Genomic DNA, 20,100 nt, shown 5'->3' with positions numbered 1-20,100 from the left:
AATGACGGCCTAGGAACAGTGCCTTGTTCAGGGGCAGAACGGCAGATTTTTACCTTGTCAGTTCAGGGATTCGATCTTGCAACCTTTCGGTTACTAGTCCAACGCTCTAACCACTAGGCTGCCACCTGCCACCACTGTATTAAAAATATTGTATTAAAAATATTACATTTATAAAAAATGTAAAACAGAAATACCTTATTTATGTACAGTACCAGTCAAAAGTTTGGACATACTTACTCATTCAAGGGTTTTTCTTTATTTTTACTATTTTCTACATTGTAGAATAATAGTGAAGACATCAAAACTATGAAATGACACATATGGAATCATGTAGTAACCAAAAAAGTGTTAAACAAATCAAAAGACATTTTATATTTGTCACGCTCTGACCGTAGAGATCTTTTTATTCTCTATGTTTGGTTGGTCAGGGTGTGACTCGGGTGGGAAACTCTATGTTCTTTATTTTTATGTTTTGGCCAGGTATGGTTCTCAATCAGGGACAGCTGTCTATCGTTGTCTCTGATTGGGAATCATACTTAGGCAGCCTGTTTTGCCACCTTAGTTTTGTTGGGATGTTGTTTTTTGTTAGCTCTGTGAAGCTTGCAGAACGTGACGTTCGTTATTCTTTTGTTGTTTTTGTTTGGTGTTCGGAGTATATAAAGATCATGAACACTTACCAAGCTGCACCTTTGTCCACTTCTTCAGACGAGCGTTACAATATTTTATATTCTTCAAAGTGGCCACCCTCTGTCTTGATGACAGCTTTGCACACTCCTGGCATTCTCTCAACCAGCTTAACCTGGAATTATTTTCCAACAGTCTTGAACATTCCCACATATGCAGAGCACTTGTTGGCAGCTTATCCTTCACTCTACAATGTAGAAAATAGTAAAATAAAATAAAAACCTTGAGTAGGTGTGTCAACTTTTGACTGGCACTGTATTTATTCAGAACTTTTGCTATGAGACTCTAAATTGAGCTCAGGTGCATCCTGTTTCCATTGATCACCCTTGAGATATTTCTACAACTTGATTGGAGTCCACCTGTGGTAAATTCAATTGATTGGACATGATTTTGGAAAGGCACACACATCTCTATATAAGGTCCCACAGTTGACAGTGCATGTCAGAACAGAAACCAAGCCATGAGGTTGAAGGAATTGTCCGTAGAGCTCAGAGACAGGATTGTGTCGAGGTACAGACCTGGGGAAGGGTACCAAAAAATGTTTGCAGCATTGACGGTCCCCAAGAACACAGTAGCCTCCATCATTCTTAATTTGATGAAGTTTGGAACCACCAAGTCTCTTCCTAGACCTGGCTGCCCGGCCAAACTGAGCAATCGAGGGAGAAGGGCCTTGGCAGGGAGGTGACCAAGAACCCAATGGTTACTCTAACAGAGCTCCAGAGTTCCACTGTGGAGATGGGAGAACCTTGTAGAAGGACAACCATCTCTGCAGCACTCCACCAAATCAGGCCTTTATGGTTGCCCGACAGAAGCCACTCCTCAGTCAAAGGCACATGACACCTTGAGTGGCCCAGCCAGAGACCGGACTTGAACCCAATCCAATATCTCTGGGGAGACCTGAAAATAGATCTGCAGCGATGCTCCCCATCTAACCTGACAGAGCTTGAGAGGATCTGCATAGTAGAATGGGAGCAACTCCTCAAATACAGATGTGCCAGGCGTGTAGCTTCATACCCAAGAAGACTCAAGGCTGTAATTTTAATGCAAGGAAGCTGAAGTCAGTTTTAACTCATTTTTACCAGCATGTCACCCGTGCAACTAGAGGCGACAAAACTCTATATCACCTTTACTCCACACCCAGACACGCATACAAGGCTCCCCCTCGCCCTCCCTTTGGCAAATATGACCATAAGTCCTGCTTACAAGAAACTCAAACAAGAAGTACCAGTGATGTGCTCAAAAACGAAGTGGTCCGATGAAGCGAAAGCTACACTACAGGACTGTTTCACTAGCACAGACTGGAATGCAGTTGAAGTCGGAAGGTTACATATACCTTAGCCAAATACATTTAAACTCAGTTTTTCACAATTCTTGACATTTAATCCAAGTTAAAATTCCATGTCTTTGCTCAGTTAGGATCACCACTTTATTTTAAGAATGTGAAATGTCGTTGGTTATTACTGCATTGTCGGAACTAGAAGCACAAGCATTTCGCTACACTCGCATTAACATCTGCTAACCATGTGTATGTGAATAATAGTAGAGAGAATGATTTATTTCAGCTTTTATTTCTTTCATCACATTCCCAGTGGGTCAGAAGTTTACATACACTCAATTAGTATTTGGTAGCATTGCCTTTAAATTGTTTAACTTGGGTCACATGTTTCAGGTAGCCTTCCACAAGCTTCCCACAATAAGTTGGGTGAATTTTGGCCCATTCCTCCTGACAGAGCTGGTGTAACTGAGTCAGGTTTGTAAGCCTCCTTACTCGCACACGCTTTTTCAGTTCTGCCCACAAATCTTCTATAGGATTGAGGTCAGGGCTTTGTGATGGCCACTCCAATACCTTGACTTTGTTGTCCTTAAGCCATTTAGCCACAACTTTGGAAGTATGCTTGGGGTCATTGTCCATTTGGAAGACCCATTTGCGACCAAGCTTTAATTTCCTGACTGATGTCTTGAGATGTTGTATCAATATATCCACATAATTTTCTTTCCTCATGATGCCATCTATTTTGTGAAGTGCACCAGTCCCTCCTGCAGCAAAGCACCCCCACAACATGATGCTGCCACCCCCGTGCTTCACGGTTGGGATGGTGTTTTTCGGCTTGCAAACATTCCCTTTTTCCTCCAAACATAACGATGGCCATTATGGCGAAACAGTTCTATTTTTGTTTCATCAGACCAGAAGACATTTCTCCAAACAGTACGATCTTTGTCCCCATGTGCAGTTGCAAACCGTTGTCTGGCTTTTTTATGGCGGTTTTGGAGCAGTGGCTTCCTTGCTGAGCGGCCGTTCAGGTTATGTTGATATAGGACTCGTTTTACTGTGGATATAGATACTTTTGTACCTGTTTCCTCCAGCATCTTCACAAGGTCCTTTGCTGTTGTTCTGGGATTGATTTGCACTTTTCGCACCAAAGAACGCGTCTCATTGAATCATGTAGTAACCAAAAAAGTGTTAAATAAATAAAAATATATTTTATATTTGAGATTCTTCAAATAGCCACCCTTTGTCTTGGTGACAGCTTTGCACACTCTTGGCATTCTCTCAACCAACTTCATGAGGTAGTCACCTGGAATGCATTTCAGTTAACAGGTGTGCCTTGTTAAAAGTTAATTAGTGGAATTAATTTCCTTCTTAATGCGTTTGAGCCAATCAGTTGTGTTGTGACAAGGTAGGGGGGTATATTGAAGATAGCCCTATTTGGTTAAAGACCAAGTCCATATTATGGCAAGAACAGCTCAAATGAGAAACGAGAAACGAGAAAGTCCATCATTACTTTAAGACGTGAAGGTCAGTCAATACGGAAAATGTCAAGAACTTTGAACGTTTCTTCAAGTGCAGTCGCAAAAACCATCAAGCGCTATGATGAAACTGACTCTCATGAGAACCTCCACAGGAATGGAAGACCCAGAGTTACTTCTGCTGCAGAGGATAAGTTCATTAGTTAACTGCACCTCAGAAATTGCAGCTCAAATAAATGCTTCACAGAGTTCAAGTAACAGTTTCCTAGTTAAATAAAGGTTAATTAAATAAAAATAAAAACAGACACATCTCAACATCAACTGTTCAGAGGTGTCATGACATGGTCCTTTCTGGGTATAGCTTGTGTCATCCCCCCTCTCTCTCTCTCTCCTACACCCAGGTTCTGTTATCTCAGGTCGTAAATTCCTGGAGGAGACTCTCTCCCCCTGGCCATGCAGAAAGAGAGACACATAGAGAGAACAAAGTATTTCACATGGTGAACTCCTAAATCCCCCAAATGGGAATTTGATACAAAAGGTCCACTTGTGAGAAGGTGGGAAAGGTCTGTGGACTCTTAAAGGACAGGTATGACGAGTGTGTTTCATTTGGTGACCTCAGAGAGGACAGGAAACCCACATAACTATATCTCTGAATATGTACATTTCTCAATTATGGGGTTTGCATCTAATTCTTGTATAAAATGAATGTGTAAAGATGAAACTATTTGTGAAATGATGTAAGGTGATGTTAAACCTTTAATGAAAGAGAATTGTATTCCCTTTAAAGTTGAACTAAGTCATTGGCCCGCCCCCATGAGCACAGACATGATCTGGCATCATAGGCCCGCCTTTTCTATTGTTACGAATAAAACCCCCTCCTGAGACCTGGCGTACCTCGGTCAGCTGAGGGGGCAAAGGTTTGAGTTTAGACCACAAAAACCTCAGCGTAAGCTAAGAGTGCAATGGTTGTTGAATTCCTAACCATACCATGTGGAGCATTGGCTACACGGCGGGAAATGGTTAAACTCTGAGACTATCGAAATTATGTCAACCTGGGATGCGAAGACCATCAACCGCCGAAACATCTATTCTATGAGAACATTTGTGAATGGTACTCTGAAGTATCCATTCTAAACGACTTTGATCTTCAGGGAAGCAGAGAGAGACGCTCGGATGAACTCTCCAACAGACAGATGGACGATTCCAACAGAGATCACGATGACACACTGAGCGTAAATATATATTGATTGCAGTTATGCTGCATCAGATGACCTGGCCTCCACAATCCCCCGACCTCAACCAAATTGAGATGGTTTAGGATGAGTCGGACAGCAGAGTGAAGGAAAAGCAACCAACAATTGCTCAGCATATGTGTGACCTCCAATGTGTGTGCATATGTGTGGACTGTTGGAAAAACATTCCAGGTGAAGCTGGTTGAGAGAATGCCAAGAGTGTGCAAAGTTGTCATCAAGGCAAAGGGTGGCTATTTGAAGAAACTAAAATATATTTTTGGTTACTACATGATTCCATATGTGTTATTTCATAGTTTTGATGTCTTCACTATTATTCTAGGTGTTGTAAAACCTTTGACCGGTAGTGTGTATATATAATTTATAAATCCAAAAATGGATGTAGCAACTACAGATTACCCATTTAAGTCTATCAAAAGTGTGCGAGTTTGAGCATGTGTCCATTAGGCCAATGGATTTTTTTTTATCAACATGAATTAGATTGAGCAATAAAATCCCCACTTGTATTCCATAAGCTTGGATCTGCACTATGCAGCTGTTGCAAGAGCGCTTTTTTCACCTGCTGTCCACTGGTTTCAAAAACAAAGATTTATAGGCAGCTTAAACTTCTTGAATTCAACCATTATTGGATTCAAATACACATTTAGATTTAAACAGCCATCCACAACAACCACAATTCGTAAGGCGCAAATAGCTAAATGAGAGAGCAGCAGTGTGATTCACATCAATGCACTATGTAGATATTTTTATTTAACCTTTATGTAACTAGGCTAGTCTGGCCAAACCCTCCCCTAACCCGGACGACGCTGGGCCAATTGTGCGCCACCCTATCACAACGGCCGGTTGTGATACAGCCCGGGATCGAACAAGGGTCTGTAGTGACACCTCTAGCAGTGAGATGCAGTGCCTTAGACCACTGCGCCACTCGGGAGCCAATAATATGTGGTTACCGTGTCGCCGTAGACTACACCACTGCTGTCATCCTTACCTCCAAGAGTTTATTCAAGTTGGATAATCTTTGAATGCTGACAGCTGTCGCACCATTGGAAAACATAGCTTGGACTGTAGCCTACAAAAGCCTATTCCTGCTCTTTTCCCGTGATCCATCAAACACATTTGTTTTGTCATTATAGAGGTCTCTGATTTATGGTCAGACTTGCTCACGTTGAGCAAATTTAAACTTACGCCTTTTTTCAATGCTGATTTGAATGTCATTGAGAAAACAGAAGTGTCAAAGATTTAATCATCTACTTTTTCAAATGTATCTGTAATCTGATTACAATATTTTTTCTGGTAGCGAAATGGATTAGTTACATTTTTTGTAATCCCTTACATGTAACAGATTACATGTAATCCATTACTCCCCAACCATGAATACATGTTACAATCACCTTTGGCATCGATTACAGCTGTGAGTCTTTCTGGGTAAGACTCTACGAGCTTTGCACACCTGGATTGTACAATATTTGCACAATATTTTTTTTTATTCTTCAAGCTCTGTCAAGTTGATCATTGCTAGACAGCTATTTTCAAGTCTTGTCATTTTCAAGCCTATTTAAGTCAAAATCTTAACTAGGCCACTCAGGAACATTCAATGTTGTCTTGGTAAGCAACTATAGTGTATATTTGGCCTTGTGTTTTGGGTTATTGTCCTGCTGAATGGTGAATTTGTCTCCCAGTGTCTGTTCTAAAGCAGACTGGACCAGGTTTTCCTCTAGGATTTTGCCTGTGCTTAGCTCAATAAAAAATCCCTTAGTCCTAGCCGATGACAATCATACCCATAACATGATGCAGCCACCACCATGCTTGAAAATATGAAACGCTGTACTCAGTGATGTGTTGTGTTGGATTTGCCCCAAACATAACGCTTTTTGTTCAGGACATAAAGTAAATTTCTTTGGCACATTTTTTGACAGTTTTACTTTATTATTATTTATTTACCTTTATTTCAACAGGGAAGTCATATTACAAATGAGTCCTGCACAACAGAAAAACCATCACATACTGTACAACAGGCCAGTATAGATAAACATACATCTAGACGAAATACACATTAAGATACAAAATGACGTTTGTATCTTTGTAGTGACTGGGTGTATTGACATACCATCCAAAGTGTAATTAATAACGTCACCATTATCAAAGGGACTACTAAGCTATACCAAGAATAATTTTGCTATTTGATTTAGTATTTTAAGACCCCTTGAAGTACCCCCAAAAAATATAAACCAATTGTTTGATGGAACGATTTTATTTGTCCTTACAGCTATTAGGCTGTATCACAGCCGGCCGTGATTGGAAGTCCCATAGGGCGGTGCACAATTTGCCCAGCGTTGTCCGGGTTTGGCCGGGGTAGGCCGTCATTGTAAATAATAATTTGTTCTCATCCAACTTGCCTAGTTAGATAAAAAATAAAATAATTTGCCATAGAAACGCATTGAATAACAGATTCACTACATGGAACAACAGATAGTCCCCCCCGAAAAAATCTAAAGGAAATTTGTTCTAGAGTAAAACAACCGACATGTACGTGTTAGTGAGAGTCGGCCTACCCCTGGTATGTTTCCATTCTTTATTATGGAATAGAAAACTCAAATAACAAAAACAATAAAGCGAACAAACAAAACATGAAGCTCAGCGTAGTGCTCACAGGCAACTATACCTAGACAAGATCCCACAAAGGGGAAATGGCTGCCTAAATATGATCCCCAATCAGAGACAACGATAAACAGCTGCCTCTGATTGGGAATCATACCAGGCCAACATAGATATATAATTACCTAGATCACCCACCCTAGTCACACCCCGACCTAACCTACATAGAGAATAACAGGCTCTCTATGGTCAGGGCGTGACAGTGTGGCCAACCACTTTGCGGCTGAGCCGTTGTTGCTCCTTGACGTTTCCACTTCACAATCACAGCACTTACAGTGGAACGGAGCAGTTTTAGCAGGGCAGAAATTTGACTAAATGACTTGTTGGAAAGGTGGCATCCTATGACGGTGCCACGTTGAAAGTCGCTGAGCTCTTCAGTAAGGCCATTCTACTGCCAATGTTTGTCTATGGAGATTGCATGGCTGTGTGCTCGATTTTATACACCTGTGGGTGTGTCTGAAATAGCCGAATCCGCTAATATGAAAGGGTGTCCACATACTTTTGTATATATATTGTAAATTGGCAATATTCCAAGCACTGCTTTGTACACAAAGATGAACCAGTGCTTCAGCCTTCTCGTAGAAAGGGAGGGCCATTTCACCATGTCTTATAGATCACAGTGATGGGTGAGTGATCACAGTGTACAGTATTTTAGGATGCTGGCTGGGGCATGCATATAAACAATATCACCATAATCTAGCATAGATTTTTTTAAATCCTGACTGACAAAAAAACACGATTTATTCCTGAAATAGTAACCCAATTTCAGCTTTTTTGATCAAATGTCAACGTGCTGTTTAGAACTCAGCTTTTCATCTATCCAGATACCAAGATACTTATACAATCTGAAAGTGGCTTCATTTGTCTGCTTTGAGACTGGAAAAAAACATGAACTGTGATTTTCTGGCATTCAGCACAAGTTTCAGTTGGTGAAGTTGTTTCTGAATGTCAGCAAATGCTTGTTGTCAAAGTTCTGAAAAGCATCATCAAAGTTCTGAAAAGCATCCTCAATTTTGGCGTCACAGGAATAAACTGTTGTGTCATGAGCATACAAATGGAGATCTTACATTACTATCAATCTAATTTACAGTGGGGTCCAAAATTGATAAATATGAGCAAAAATGATTGTATGATTGTACCCTGAACAAGGTACAGTGAGGCTGAAACTTTGGTGATTTACCCAATAAATTACTGGGAGTTTATACATGCAGTGTGTGACTCTCTTTCTTCTTTTTATAGCTTATAGTTTATTCGCCGTTAGTCAGCTCATGTTTTTTATAAAAAAATTCTTGTATAAAATAAATAATTAAAATACTGAGCTATATTGTATGCTAAAAATAACTGCTTTGGAAAACACATTGGGAGGGATCTTAGACCATTCCTCTGTACAGAATCCTTCCAGATCCTTGATATCCTTCATCTGCGCTCAATTCAACCCACAGGTCCAGAGACTGAGATGGCCATTGCAAAATTTTGATTTTGTGGACAATTAAACAATTTCTTTGTGGATTTTGTTGTGCTTGGGGTTATTGTCTTTCTGGAATATCCACTTGTGACCAAGTTTCAGCCTCCTGGCAGAGGCAACCAGATTTTTGGCTAAAATATCCTGGTACTGCGTAAGTTCATGATGCCGTTGACCTTAACAAGGGCCCCAGGACCAGTGGAAATAAAATAGCCCCATAACATCAGAGATCCACCACCATATTTTACAGTCGGTATTAGGTTATTTTCTGCTTATGCATTCTCATTTCGACAACAAACCCACTGATGTGTATCACTAAAGAGCTCTATTTTCAAGAATAAGTTGAGTATTTCAGATCTTGCTCCGAAAGACCTCAGCCTGCCGAGAAAGTACATGCGCTGTTTCAGCTTAGCACACATATAGTCCACATGGACAGTCAATCTCAGGGCACGGTCAACATGTACTCCCTGTTCACTGTGAATGACGACCGGACTACGGTCAACCACTAACCTGGGTTCTGTCACGGATCCCTCCGGAACTGTGTCATTGCGCACACCTGGTCCCCATTCCCAATGATTGGAATTGTATAAATGTGCCCTATGGTTCACCATTGGGCTGTCGCTTATTGTTCCATTGTCCGTTGGTCGTGTGAGGACCTGTGCTGTGTTTGTTTTGGCTCTCGTGCTGCGTGTTGTGCGCTTGTGTTTTCGGGTCTCGTCCCGTGTATTTATTACGGGTCTCGCCCCATTTATGTATTCAAGGTACTCCTCGCTCTTTTGTTTGGGTTCAACCCTGTGTTTTGTATACGTGTTTGTTTGGTCTTCGTCCCCATGCCTTTACATAGCACGCTGTAAGTTGGGTTAAATAAATAAAAACATTCCCTACGCCTGTCTCCCGACCCTTTATACCAACGTGACAGGTTCAATGATAACTTCTTGTGTTTTTCTGACATTCAGGACCAGAGAGTTCGCATTACATCATATACCCATTGATCCTTGAAGAATATAACTCATGAGCTTAGTATAACTGTCTGTACCCATCATAACCCAAAATATATGTTTTTTTTTACTCGATTGTTTGTAGGACCATGTTGGTCCCACTTTAAACAAACTACAAATTATAAAGACTTTATAGAGCATTCATAAAGTCTTCATAAACACATCAGAGATGCGTAAAAAATCCTTCATAGAAAACAATTGGATGACGTTTGTTTCTGATTGGTCAGTAGCATCTATATGCTTTGTAAAGTGTTTATGAAGGATTCATTAAGTAGTTTGTTTGATAGATAGCTTGCTTGATAGTTTAATAGTCATGTATAGGGTTACAGATATAATTACAGGGTACAAGGCCTCCCAAGTGGCGCAGTGGTCTAAGGCACCACAGCCTGGGGTTTGATCACAACCGGCCGTGACCGGGACTCCCATAGGACGGCACACAATTGGCCCAGCGTCGTCCGAGTTAGGGGAGGGTTTGGCCTGGGGGGCTTTACTTGGCTCATCTCACTCTAGCGACTCCTTGTGGTGGACCGGGCACCTGGAGGCTGACTTCGGTCGCCAGCTGAATGGTGTTTCCTCCGACACTTTGGTGCAGCTGGCTTCCGGGTTAAGCGAGCGGGAGTTAAGAAATGCGGTTTGGCGGGTCATGTTTTGGAGGACTCATGACTCGACCTTCACCTCTCCCGAGCCCGTTGGGGAGTTGCAGCAATGAGACAAGATCGTAATCACGAAATTGGGGTGAAAAAGGGGGGAAAAAATAAAAACACAATTATAATTGCAGGGTACAATGTAATTCTTGAGCTCCGCGCTTCAACAAAGCAGGATAAAGTTAACAAAAATATAATAAAAATAGATACAAAAAAAATACAAATGATAAATGTCCATTGGGGTGGGGGAAGGGTAAATGTAGGGCTTTCATCACAAATATTGACCTGCAAGACCTCTCTGCCTACACACACACACATACAAACTCGCTCATGCACACAAACACACACAGGCATATACACATACACAAACTTGCACTTACACACACACACACACACAACCCCAAAAATGTCTGTTTATGAAGGCTTCATTAAGTAGTTTGTTTTTTGTAAACAAACAATGGAATAAAGATAGAAATAAAACTATAATTTCTGTCATGAAATTTTTTAGAGTGGCTAAATTTTTCCAGCACCATTCCTCAGCTTGAAAGTGAACTATGTGGCAAGTCTGCCATTTGGCTGAAAAGTTCATTAAGAATTGTGCCTTCCTGTGTGTGTGTGTGTGTGTGTGTGTGTGTGTGTGTGTGTGTGTGTGTGTGTATGTGTACGTGTATGTGCCTGTGTGCATGAGCGAGTTTGTGTGTGTAGGCAGAGAGGTCTTGCAGGTCAATATTTGTGACGAAAGCCCTGCTACTATGAGGCTCTTCAGCTGTCCATAATACAGTCCAGGGCGCGGTTTCCCTAAGTATCTTAAGGCTAAGTTCATCGTTAGAACCTTCGTAGGAGCATCGTTAAGTCTCCAAGTTGTTTCCTAAAAGCATCGTTATAACGTTGAGCTTAAAAACGCTCATAGTCTAACACCTGCCTCAGATCGTATGCTATAGGCCTATTTTGTTCAATCAATTGAGTTATATTACTTGTAGACTACTGTCTCAATATATTTAATGATGTGTAGTCTAACATGTGCGCAATGATGTGCCAAATTGGTGATTGTTTTTTGTTGTTGTTGTATGCATTAGCATAAGCCACGTCAATATTTGCAGCCATAGGTGGTAATACCTATCTAGTAGCTGATCCGTTGTCAGTATTGTGGAATAATTCTAAAGTTCAGGTAAGATTTGAATTGAGAAAGCTGACCTGAGAGCAGCACTGCCTTTCTTTCGATCAGTATCGACACATGCTCCAACGACGCGCTTTGCGACCTTTCTCTTTTGCGTGGTGTTTTGGGAAACACATGTCACATCTTTGGCTGTTGTAGGAAAGATGCATGTTAAAACCTGGTTTTAATGTCTATGGTTAAAACACTCATAAGCCTAAATTGCATCGCTTTCGGGAAACCAGGCCCTGACCTGAATTGGAAGACTGGAGTTATTTGCCATCATCATAACCAGTGTTGCTTGTGTCATCAGTTGCTATATAGGGCCCTCTACTGGCCAATAGAAGACTTGCATCAAAGTCTGCAGGCTGTATTTTTTATTCTATTGAACCTTTATTTAACTAGGCTGAGTTGTAGCCAATCACAGGCGAGCTTACATATTAATTCACAAGGAGACCATCTAATATAAGACCAAAGTATAACTAATAGATCCAAATAATGGGAACAGAAACATAATGATGTTCTGGTCAGTTTTTTTATGTGTCTACAAACATGTCTACACACAAAAGTGCATATGCATTCATTCACACAGAAACTATTCAGACAAACAGTCACAATAACTGTAGCAATTTACAACCCTGATGCAACCTTTACTGAGACTCTTATTCATAAATTCGCACTCACACCCATGCACACGAACGCACGTGCACATACACACACATTTTTTAACATCGCTCTTGTAATGTAAAGGCCTGAGTTAAACATATCACTGAATAAAGAAATGTCATTATGAAAATCTATTTTGAAATTAAGTCATTACCGTAACACATAACCTATTTGAATATTTTTTTTTGTCATAATCCCTTTTGTATACAGTCGTGGCCAAAGGTTTTGAGAATGACACAAATATTGATTTCCACAAAGTTTGCTGCTTCAGTGCCTTTAGATATTTTTGTCAGATGTTAGTATGGAAAACTGAAGTATAATTACAAGCATTTCATAAGTGTCAAAGGCTTTTATTGACAATTACATGAAGTTGATGCAAAGAGTCAATATTTGCAGTGTTGACCCTTCTTTTTCAAGACCTCTGCAATCCGCCATGGCATGCTGTCAATTAACTTCTGGGCCACATCCTGACTGATGGCAGCCCATTCTTGCATAATCATTGCTTGGAGTTTGTCAGAATTTGTGGGGTTTTGTTTGTCCACCCGCCTATTGAGGATTGACCACAAGTTCTCAATGGGATTAAGGTCTGGGGAGTTCCCTGGCCATGGACGCAAAATATCGATGTTTTGTTCCCCGAGCCACTTAGTTATCACTTTTGCCTTATGGCAAGGTGCTCCATCATGCTGGAAAATGCATCACCAAACTGTTCCTGGATGGTTGGGAGAAGTTGCTCTCGGAGGATGTGTTGGTACCATTCTTTATTCATGGCTGTGTTCTTAGGCAAAATTGTGAGTGAGCCCACTCTCTTGGCTGAGAAGCAACCCCACACATGAATGGTCTCAGGATGCTTTACTGTTGGCATGACACAGGACTGATGGTAGCGCTCACCTCGTCTTCTCCAGACAAGCTTTTTTTCCGGATGCCCCAAACAATCGGAAAGGAGATTCATCAGAGAAAATGACTTTACCCCAGTCCTCAGCAATCCAATCCCTGTACCCTTTGCAGAATATCAGTCTGTGCCTGATGTTTTTCCTGGAGAGAAGTGGCTTCTTTGCTGCCCTTCTTGACACCAGGCCATCCTCCAAAAGTCTTTGCCTCACTGTGCGTGCAGATGCACTCACACCTGCCTGCTGCCATTCCTGAGCAAGCTCTGTACTGGTGGTGCCCCGATCCTGCAGCTGAATCAACTTTAGGAGACGGTCCTGGCGCTTGCTGGACTTTCTTGGGCGCCCTGAAGCCTTCTTCAAAACAATTGAACTGCTCTCCTTGAAGTTCTTGATGATCCGATAAATGGTTGATTTAGGTGCAATCTTACTGGCAGCAATATCCTTGCCTGTGAAGCCCTTTTTGTGCAAAGCAATGATGACGGCACGTTTTTCCTTGCAGGTAACCATGATTGACAGAGGAAGAACAATGATTCCAAGCACCACCCTCCTTTTGAAGCTTCCAGTCTGTTATTTGAACTCAATCAGCATGACAGAGTGATCTCCAGCCTTRTCCTCGTCAACACTCACACCTGTGTTAACGAGAGAATCACTGACATGATGTCAGCTGGTCCTTTTGTGGCAGGGCTGAAATGCAGTGGAAATGTTTTTGGGGATTCAGTTAATTTGCATGGCACAGAGGGACTTTGCAATTAATTGCAATTCATCTGATCACTCTTCATAACATTCTGGAGTATATGCAAATTGCCATCATACAAACTGAGGCAGCAGACTTTGTGAAAATGTACATTTGTGTCAGTCTCAAAACTTTTGGCCACAACTGTTATAATTTGTATTTTTTATGAACACATTTAGATAAAGAACAAAAGTCACACTATCAAATTAAGGCAAAATAGTCTTCCCCCCCCTAATATTTCCTAAATATTGGTGCATTACGGTAATGATGAGCAGGTTTTGGAGAAAATACTGTATGTTTCGTTAATGAATGTTGCATAGTTTGCCAAAACTGTACTGCTCTCTATCAGAGATTCAGTAACCCAACAAATCATCAAAGTGTGTATTTTGTTAATACCAAATGACTTGCATAATACTAACACCACTGATCTCAATGCAATTTACTAAAATACCACTTATTTCAGTGCCTTCAGAAAGTATTCATACCCCTTAAATCCATTCCACATTTTGTTGTGTCACAGCCTGAATACAAAATGTATACAAATTCTCTCACCCATCTACCCCAAAATGATAAAGTGAAAACATGTTTTTAGAAACGGGCGGTCCATAGCATCAATGCCTTCCTCTTGCARGAACTGCTGACACACTCCAGCCACATGAGGTCTAGCATTGTCTTGCATTAGGAGGAACCCAGGGCCAACCGCACCAGCATATGGTCTCACAAGGGGTCTGAGGATCTCATCTCGGTACCTAATGGCAGTCAGGCTACCTCTGGCGAGCCCATGGAGGGCTGTGCGGCCCCCCCCAAAGAAATGCCACCCCACACCATGACTGACCCACCGCCAAACCGGTCAGGCTGGAGGATGTTGCGGGCAGCAGAACGTTCTCCACGGCGTCACCAGACTGTCACGTCTGTCACATGTGCTCAGTGTGAACCTGCTTTCATCTGTGAAGAGCACAGGGCGCCAGTGGCGAATTTGCCAATCTTGGTGTTCTCTGGCAAATGCCAAACGTCCTGCACGGTGTTGGGCTGTAAGCACAACCCCACCTGTGGACGTCGGCCCTCATACCACCCTCATGGAGTCTGTTTCTGACCGTTTGAGCAGAAATATGCACATTTGTGGCCTGCTGGAGGTCATTTTGCAGGGCTCTGGCAGTGCTCCTTCTGCTCCTTCTTGCACAAAGGCGGAGGTAGTGGTCCTGCTGCTGGGTTTTGCCCTCCTACGGCCTCTTCCACGTCTCCTGATGTACTGGCCTGTCTCCTGGTAGCGCCCCATGCTCTGGACACTACGCTGACAGACACAGCAAACCTTCTTGCCACAGCTCGCATTGATGTGCCATCCTGGATGAGCTGCACTACCTGAGCCACTTGTGTGGGTTGTAGACTCCGTCTCATGCTACCACTAGAGTGAAAGCACCGCCAGCATTCAAAAGTGACCAAAACATCAGCCAGGAAGCATAGGAACTGAGAAGTGGTCTGTGGTCACCACCTGCAGAACCACTCCTTTATTGGGGGTGTCTACTAATTGCCTATAATTTCCAGCTGTTGTCTATTCCATTTACACAACAGCATGTGAAATTTATTGTCAATCAGTGTTGCTTCCTAAGTGGACAGTTTGATTTCACAGAAGTGTGATTGACTTGGAGTTACATTGTGTTGTTTAAGTGTTCCCTTTATTTTTTTGAGCAGTGTATATATACATTACCAGTCAAAAGTTTGGACACACCTAATCATTCCATGGTTTTTCTTTATTTTTACTATTTTCTGCATTGGACGCGTTGCGGGAGCAATTCCGTGGTTAACCTACCAAGCAGCCGACCACAACGGTAACCTCCCATACCCTCAGTAAGCCGTCTGGTAGCAGCGCCGTCACCCCGGTTTCCCGGGTACCTCGCTTACCTCCCCCGGAGTGCTATGATGGAGATTCCAGAACCTGCCGGGCCTTTCTCTTCCAGTGCTCCCTCATTTTAGAGCTGCAGCCTTCTTCGTTGCCCTTGGACCGCTCGATGATAGCGTACATTATTACACTGATGTCCGGGAGGGCACTCGCCTGGGCCACAGCGGTGTGGGAGCAACAATCTACCATCTGCCTCATCCTGGATGTATTCGTGGCGGAGGTGAGAAAAGCTTTCGAGGCTCCGGTGTCCAGGAGAGAGGCTGCCCGGAAGTTGCTACAGCTTCGGCAGGACTCCCTCAGTGTGGCAGACTATGCGGTGGAGTTCCGCATGCTAGCAGCGGAGGGTACCTGGAATCCGGAAGTGCTGTTCGACACGTTCCTGCATGGATTATTGGAGGAGGTAAAGGATGAGCTGGCAGCCCAAGAACTACCGACGGATCTCGACTCACTCATCGCTTTAACCATCCGGATTGATGGTCGGCTATGGGAACCTAGGAGGGAGAAGAGGTCCGATTGCGTTCCCAATCGCTCACTAAGGGATCCCACCTTGCATCTGATGAACTCCGGAAATCCCCGGCGTCTACGTCCCCAAGAGGATCCGTGCTTACCCGAGTCCCTCCAAGAGCCACCAGAGACTGCCGATTCACCTCTTCCCGAGCCGATGCGTACACAGACTTGAGACCCAGAGTTGTCTGTATTGCGGTGCTGCTGGTCATTATGTGTCTACCTGTCCCTTCAAGATACCTACTGTAGCTCATTCGTTGGAGTGAGACTTTTTCCACATTTTGTTACGTTACAGCCTTATTAAAAAATTACCACTTCTTGACAAAAGCAAAAACAGGTTTTTAGAAATGTTTGAAAATGTTTTACAAATAAAATAAAAAATACCTGATTTACATAAGTTTGGAAAGGCACACACTCTATTTAAGGTCCAACAGTTGAAAGTGCATGTCAGAGCAGAAACCAAGCCATGAGGTTGACGGAATTGTTCGTAGAGCTCTGAGACAGCATTGTGTCGAGGCACAGATCTGGGGAAGGGTTGGTACGCTGTCTGCAGCATTGAAGGTCCCCAAGAACACAGTGGCCTCCATCATTCTTAAATAGAAGAAGTTTGTAACCGCCAAGACTCTTCCTATGCTAGCCACCCGGCCAAACTGAACAATCGGGGGAGAAGGGCCTTGGTCAGGGAGGTGACCAAGAACCCGATGGTCTCTCTGACAGTTCTAGAGTTCCTCTGTGGAGATGGGAGAACCTTCCAGAAGGACAACCATCTCTGCAGCACTCCAACAATCAGGCCTTTATGGTAGAGTGACCAGACGGAAGCCGCTCCTCAGTAAAAGACACTTGACAGCCCACTTGGAGTTTGCTAAAAGGCACCTAAAGACTCTCAGACCATGAGAAAGATTTTCTGGTCTAATGAAACAAAAATGTAACTATTTGGCCTGAATGCCAAGCGTCACACCTGGAGGAAACCTGGCACCATCCCTACGGTGAAGCATGGAAGTGACAGCATAATGCTGTGGGGATTTTTTTCAGAGGCAGGGACTGGGAGACTAGTCAGGGTCGAGGCAAAGATGAACGGAGCAAAGTCCAGAGAGGTCCTTGATGAAAACCTGCTCCAGAGCGCTCAGGACCTCAGACTGGGGCGAAGGTTCACCTTCCAACAGGACAACGACCCTACACACACAGCCAAGACAATACAGGAGTGGCTTCGGTACAAGTCTCTGAATGTCCTTGAGTGGCCAAGCAAGAGCCCGGACTTGAACCCAATCGAACATCTCTGATTAGACCTGAAAATAGCTGTGCAGCAACACTCCCCATCCAACCTGAAAGACTTGAGAGGATCTGCAGATAGGAATGGGAGAAACTCCCTAAATTCTGGTATGCCAAGCTTGTAGAGTCATACCCAATAAGACTCAAGGCTGTAATCGCTGCCAAAGGTGCTTCAACAAAGTACTGAGGAAATAGTCTGAATACCTTAAGTTGAAGTCGGAAGTTTACATACACTTTGGTTAGAGTCATTAAACCCGTTTTTCAACCACTCCACAAATTTCTTGTTGACAAACTATAGTTTTGACAAGTCGATTAGGACATATACTTTGTGCATGACACAAGTCATTTTTCCAACAATTGTTTACAGACAGATTATTTCACTTATAATTCACTGTATCACAATTCCAGTGGGTCAGAAGTTTACATACACTAAGTTGACTATGCCTTTAAACAGCTTGGAAAATTCCAGAAAATGATGTCATGGCTTTAGAAGCTTCTGATAGGCTAATTGACATCATTTGAGTCAACTGGAGGTGTACCTGTGGATGTATTTTAAGGCCTACCTTCAAACTCAGTGCTTCTTTGCTTGACATCACAGGAAAATCAAAAGAAATCAGCCAAGACATCATATTTTTTAAAATTGTAGACCTCCACAAGTCTGGTTCATCCTTGGGAGCAATTTCCAAATGCCTGAAGGTACCACGTTCATCTGTACAAACAATAGTACGCACGTATAAACACCATGGGACCACGCAGCAGTCATACCGCTCAGGAAGAATTCCCGTTCTGTCTTCTAGAGATGAACGTACGTTGGTGCGAAAAGTGCAAATCAATCCCAGAACAACAGCAAAGGACCTTGTGGAGATGCTGGAGGAAACTGGTACAAAAGTATCTATATCCACAGTAAAACGAGTCGTATATCGACATAACCTGAAAAGTTAGCAAGGAAGAAGCCAGCAAGGAAGAAGCCACTGCTCCAAAACTGCCATAAAAAAGCCAGACTACGGTTTGCAACTGCACATGGGGACAAAGATCGTACTTTTTGGAGAAATATCCTCTGGTCTGATGAAACAAAAATATAACTGTTTGGCCATAATGACCATCGTTATGTTTGGAGGAAAAAAGGGAAGGCTTGCAACCCGAAGAACACCATCCCAACCATGAAGCACGGGGGTGGCAGCATCATGTTGTGGGGGTGTTCTGCTGCAGGAGGGACTAGTGCACTTCACAAAATAGATGGCATCACGAGGATGGAAAATTATGTGGATATATTGAAGCAACATCTCAAGACATCAGTCAGGAAGTTAAAACTATGACGCAAATTATATGCATATCCTAGCTTCTGGGCCTGAGTAGCAGGCAGTGTACTTTGGGCACCTCAGTCATCCAAACTTCTGAATACTGCCCCCTATCCCTAAGAAGTAAAATAAAGTGGTGATTCTAACTGACCTAAAACAGGGAATTTTGTCAGAAATTGTGAAAAACTGATTTTAAATGTATTTGGCTAAGGTGTATGTAAACTTTTGACTTCAACTGTATGCAAATGTGATATTTCAGTTTTTATTTGTAAACATCAACTAATATACCATTTTCATGATTTATGGACAAACTACAGCAATATATTTTGAGTTGTATTCAAATAAGTTCGTTTTTCTAAAGTAAGATTTTGTCAAATGCCCTGAGAATTTAATCCGGACGCATTTCTGTAATGAGAATATTCAGTCGAAAATGTAAAATGTATTTAAAATAAGACACTACCAAAAACGAAAGATCTTAGTTTTCATAATTCGCTCATTTTTGCAGATGCATGAAATTGCTAAAGACATAGTTCTGCTACTTAACTTGCCCCCCCTCCCCACACACAAACATACTCGAAGACCAATCATAGAAAAAAAGTGTTAAATGAAGACATACTCTCTTTAATATGTCCCCAGTGTCTCTGATGTCTTGCCTCTGTCATTGCTCACCGGGAATTTCCTCTCCCAGCACTTTCACCACGTAAACACAGATATAAATAGTTCCCACCATGCAGTGACGCCCATTTACACTCTCAGAATAGACTTTCCATTTCTATTGCATGGCTTGCCGGGGCCAAGGGATCACATATTCACATAGTTAAACCGTTCGAATAACTCCTAATTGTGTTTGACGCATGGCATGGACTGGACAGGGAGGCGTGCAGCTGTCCCGCTTGACAAAGGTGAAAAGGTTGACTCCGGTGTCCCATTGCAGTGGTAGATAACCTGCTTGTAAAGCCAAGGTGTGTGTGGACGCAAGCGTGTGTGTGTGCTCCAGGAGCCTGGAGAGAGTAGTAGTGGTGAGTTGGAGGGTGGGGATTTAGTGAGTTAGAGTTTTAGTGTCAACAGGAGCGGGACAAGGACAGCCAGGGCTAAATACGGTGAGACAGACACACACCGAGTGGACAATGACTGGTCAGCTTAACTAACTCTTTACAAGTGACACGGACAACTGACTTATACAGGGGAAGAGGGGTTGTGTAAGCAGGGGCATAGGGGAGCAAAAGCAGATTAAGGGGTACAGGGGGGCTCT

The 20,100-nt window shown here is 42.6% G+C and overlaps 1 protein-coding gene across 3 annotated transcripts in view; it reads left to right on the top strand.

The window, feature by feature from the left end:
* Window positions 1-20,100, top strand: part of LOC111982533 (fibroblast growth factor 12-like) — a 130,982-nt gene that overhangs the window by 19,628 nt on the left and 91,254 nt on the right. Inside the window, exon 1 of one of the 3 annotated variants that reach the window (XM_024014098.3) lies at window positions 19,650-19,750. The exons of the other annotated variants lie outside the window; for them this stretch is intronic. Coding sequence (XP_023869866.1) covers window positions 19,708-19,750 — 43 coding nt within the window. The 5' untranslated portion in view covers window positions 19,650-19,707. Of the gene's footprint in view, window positions 1-19,649; window positions 19,751-20,100 lie in introns of those variants that run through there. 3 annotated transcript variants of the gene reach the window in all.

The sequence above is a fragment of the Salvelinus sp. IW2-2015 genome, linkage group LG22 (genome assembly GCF_002910315.2).
Source record: "Salvelinus sp. IW2-2015 linkage group LG22, ASM291031v2, whole genome shotgun sequence".
Classification (NCBI taxonomy): Eukaryota; Metazoa; Chordata; class Actinopteri; order Salmoniformes; family Salmonidae; genus Salvelinus; species Salvelinus sp. IW2-2015.
The sequence above is the reverse complement of the archived record's forward strand: the minus strand, read 5'-3'. Positions and strand labels throughout refer to the sequence as shown.